The sequence below is a fragment of the Kryptolebias marmoratus genome, linkage group LG22 (assembly GCF_001649575.2).
Source record: "Kryptolebias marmoratus isolate JLee-2015 linkage group LG22, ASM164957v2, whole genome shotgun sequence".
NCBI lineage: Eukaryota > Metazoa > Chordata > Actinopteri > Cyprinodontiformes > Rivulidae > Kryptolebias > Kryptolebias marmoratus.
In genome coordinates, this window is record NC_051451.1 from 25,757,483 (window position 1) to 25,761,263 (window position 3,781).

The 3,781-nt window shown below is 44.7% G+C and overlaps 2 protein-coding genes across 2 annotated transcripts in view; both read right to left on the reverse strand.

Moving 5' to 3' along the window:
- Positions 1-231: 231 nt before the first annotated feature.
- Positions 232-2,843, reverse strand: LOC119616659. The gene is made up of 2 exons (XM_037973374.1): positions 582-2,843; positions 232-498 (listed from the first exon to the last, which is right to left on the reverse strand). Exons 1-2 carry the CDS (start codon positions 1,278-1,280, stop codon positions 340-342), a joined length of 858 nt encoding a protein of 285 aa, XP_037829302.1. The 5' UTR covers positions 1,281-2,843; the 3' UTR covers positions 232-339.
- A 282-nt stretch (positions 2,844-3,125) lies between these two features.
- Positions 3,126-3,781, reverse strand: part of ift74 (intraflagellar transport 74) — a 12,878-nt gene continuing 12,222 nt past the window's right edge. Inside the window, exon 6 of the mRNA XM_017403981.3 lies at positions 3,126-3,449. Within this exon, the coding sequence (XP_017259470.1) occupies positions 3,334-3,449 (116 nt within the window). The 3' untranslated portion in view covers positions 3,126-3,333. The remainder of the gene's footprint in view (positions 3,450-3,781) is intronic.

The following is a 3,781-nucleotide window of genomic DNA, read 5'->3' on the forward strand; positions in this document are numbered from 1 at the left end:
CATCCAGCCAGGAGCGCAGCTGAGCAGCCCTACGACACAGTTTCACCTGCTGTCTGGCACGGTTCTGAAGCTCTGAACACCTGCTCCAGGAACAGGTGCACGTCTCAGCTTCATCTCCATCCAGCCAGGAGCTACTCTGACCGCCCGGCCGACACAGAAGCAGCCCGCTGTGTGCGCGGATCTCCTCAGATCCACACAAACGCTTGCATCTCCGCCTCATCTTCAGCCTCGTCTCCATCAGGGCAACTGCTACTGCAGTTGTGGGACTTTGTCTTTTTTGTTTTCGGTCACTCGGGTTTATATAAAAGACACAATGACACCATTTTAAAGTTTAACCTTTTATTCAGAATTACATGTGGATTGTTCAAAGTAAGCCCTGGTCTCTCGGGCCTGGGCAGCGTTGGCCTGCATTGCATAAAACCGGTCTGCTGTTGAGGTGTCATGACACATGAAGTAGGCCAGCCTCGACCGGATCTCAAGGATGTGGGTGTTCTTCATCTGCGTTGAAACACACGTCTGTTAGAAGAGCAGGCAAAGTTGGAACAATAAAAGCTTTAAACGTGGGTCAAACTTCTACTCACGTGTGTGGCTACTGCCGTCCTTATGTCCGTGAAAGTCGGTTTTCCGGGCAGCCTCATCTCAGACCAGGTCACCCGCAGGTAACGTAGCAAAACCCTGTCTGGACTCTGACACCCAGTAACGAAGAAGTGGCCACTCTCTGGGGAGAGCAGGGCCCTCTTATCCAGCCACTGCTCCATCCAGGAGAACTCTTGCCGGGTCAGGTAGATCTGAGCCATACCAAAAGCCTGGTTCGTCTTGTGCTGCTTGACGTTCACGACCACTACAGGGGAGTCCGGTTCTATTTTTCCCCGGGCCTCCTCCACCTCGGAGACCATTAAATGACTGAACACCCCCGTCCGATGCCCGTACAGGGAGGCTATGTACGCACACAGGTACCCATAGAAGCGGTACCGTAGCTCCTGGGAGTCATCACCAGTCATGTCAGCCAGGATCTGGGGGATTCTGGCAGAGGCCAGCGCTCTGCACTGGTTCAAAGAGTCACAGGCAATTACATGTGATACTTTCTTGTTTTTGACTGCTATTTGGCGGAGAACCACCGGTTTACTTAGCCCACTCAGACCGCTCTGGACCGCACAAATGACACCGGTTATCTGCGCCTTGGTGAGACGGCACGAGGACGGAGGGGTTTTCTGGAGGTACTTGAGGAAACTGTAGACGTTCTTCATGTAGATGGACATACCTCTGAATTTTTGGACCATGGTCCAAGAACAGCCAGGTGGCTGTACCCTGGCTCCCCAAAGCCATGTAGCGCATGAATGCTTTGACACGCTTCACCCTGGCCGAGACGTTGTCACAGTGCTTTCTTCCGGGACTGGAGCCCTTCAGAAAACTGCTGTACTTTGCCAGGAAATCAGCTTTGGGGAAAAAATTGACAACTTAGCTACAGTGACTCGGGCTGTATTGGGAAATTTGTTCTCAAAACTCACCACAATCTAGCGGCAAACAGGCCGAAGATGGTGCCATCTCACCAACGGGCCTGGAGGGCCCAGCTTTCTTCTCGCCAGGGCGCAGGTTAAGATATGACACAACGGGAGGGGACGGCCGCGTTTCCTGGAGGCCTCGAAAGAGGTCAGCAGTGTGAATTTTTTTTACCCGCACTAGCTCCAGGTGTGCATGAGCCAGATGTCGGTCCAACCGCCCCAAATTGTAGGTGCAACTCACCACAGGACACGCACACGAGCGAATGTTCACACGGCCGCTTGAAAGATTCACCAGCAACTTACGTTCGTCAGGATTTCGCACAGAATGAGCTCTTTGCAGATGCTTCGTCATGGCTACAAACTTCGCAGAGCAGAGCGGGCACCGAAGAGCGGGCACCGAAGAGCGTCCAGCCTCGGTGACATCCTTGAAATGTTTGTCGGTGTGCACCACACGCTGCGTATTTATCGCCACGCTACTTTCACGTCATCAGCCGTGGCTGGCTGAGCCATTGGCTGCCGTGGCTGGCACATGACTGAAACGTGCATTATCTTGCCATAGGCCAGACTTCTCCTAACCCTCCGTCCTAACCATGGGTCCTAACCGTAACCCTAGGTCCTTATTATAACCCCTTTAACCCCTTTTGCTCTAACCCTAACCCTAGGTCCTGATCCTAACCCAGGACCCTAGGTCCTGACTTACTGATTAGTGGTTAGAATATTTTAGTGGTTGCCTAAGTAAGCTGGACGTCTGACTCGTGGTTCAGTGAGATTTGTCCTAGCCCCAAAGCATTGTGGGGCTTCAGGAAGTGATTTTTTGGTTAAATTAGAGGCAGGAAGTGTGGTTTTTTTTTGTTGGTTTAAGATTCTTAAGTTTATGAAGGTGGGGATATTTTAATTGTAGGGTTAGATGAATTGGAGATTTGTTTATTTTATTTTGTAGCTCCGCCCCGTCAGAGCGGCCTTGGGGTCAATCAGGGGTCAGGGGTGCGTGTTTTCATTAGTTTTAAAGTTTTAAACTTATAGGGTTGGTGACTTTTTTGTGTTACATTTAGCCAAATACTGTGTACAGTTCTGGCAGTAAGGGAAGATCCCTATGAGGAAATCCCATGAGTGTGACTCACTGATTTGTGGTTAAAATATTTTAGTGGTTGGCTAAGTAAGCTGGAAGTCTGACTCGTGGTTCAGTGAAATGATTTTATTTTGTCTAAAGTGGATAAATGTGTTTAGTGTGAAGCTCATATTGTGCTTACAGTTGTGCTAATCTGAGCTGGTGTTTTGCTCACCAAGTCTAAGGTTTTGCCTGCTGTGGAATATTTTTGTGTCTATGTGTGTAAGGAAATGTTAAAAAAAAAGTACACTTAAACAGAAGCCTACTGGCCAAAGTTAAACATGAACTCTGTTTTTGCAATCATCACCTGCATAACCTTAGTAAACTGTGATGAACTTCACATTAACAACTCTACTTAAATGAGTTTCAAAACTTCTTTTATTACTTCAGAAAACTACTTACAAAATGCAGCTAAATCATCAAGTATTTGTAATACTCAATAACACAAAAAGTATACAACCAAAAGACTTGGGTAATTAAGAAAAGTATATTATTATACAAAGTATAGTATTTTTTGCAAGAACAATCGACAGATTTAGTATAAATTAACATGCAGTTAATTCAAATTTAGTACAAAGAAATTTCTTACAAGATAATATTTTGAGTTTGGAATGAAATTAAGGAAACAAAAAGGAGAAATATACAACTTTTTAAATTTCAGTTTATTAAGTTTTTCTTTGAACTGGAAAGGCAAATAGTCATCTTGTGTGTGTTGATGTGTGTCTAATTTCTGTTGTTTTGCACTGACTTGATGAGGCTGTTGTTGTACTCTGCAACCTGTTGGGAGACTTTCTTGGCAACTGAGACATAGTTGCTCTCCTGAGTCTTGGATGAGATGACTGAAACAGTAGTTAAAGAAATTTAACACTACACAGAAATAGAACACTACTAAATAAATAAATAAAAAATAATAATACTCATCATCCAAATTGACTGAAAAAAAAATCATTGTCCCACAAAGTAGTTCCTCCAAACAAATAATGTGACTTATGTAATTACTTAGCTTTCTGTGTATTACTTTTACTGTGTTTTTCAACTATTTTGACAATTTAAAATGAATTTTAAAATGTTTTTTCATGATTCATTCTCAGAGTATATTGCAATTATTGACATTTTATCAATGTTATTTAGTCAAACACATCCACAAAACATTCCAGGAACTTGTTTTTCT

Coding starts and splice junctions, on each gene's coding strand:
- LOC119616659 (XM_037973374.1), bottom strand. CDS start 1,280: ATGGTCCAAAAATTCAGAGGTATGTCCATCTACATGAAGAACGTCTAC. Junction 499..581: donor GGACGGCAGTAGCCACACAC/GTGAGTAGAAGT, acceptor GTTTCAACGCAG/ATGAAGAACACCCACATCCT.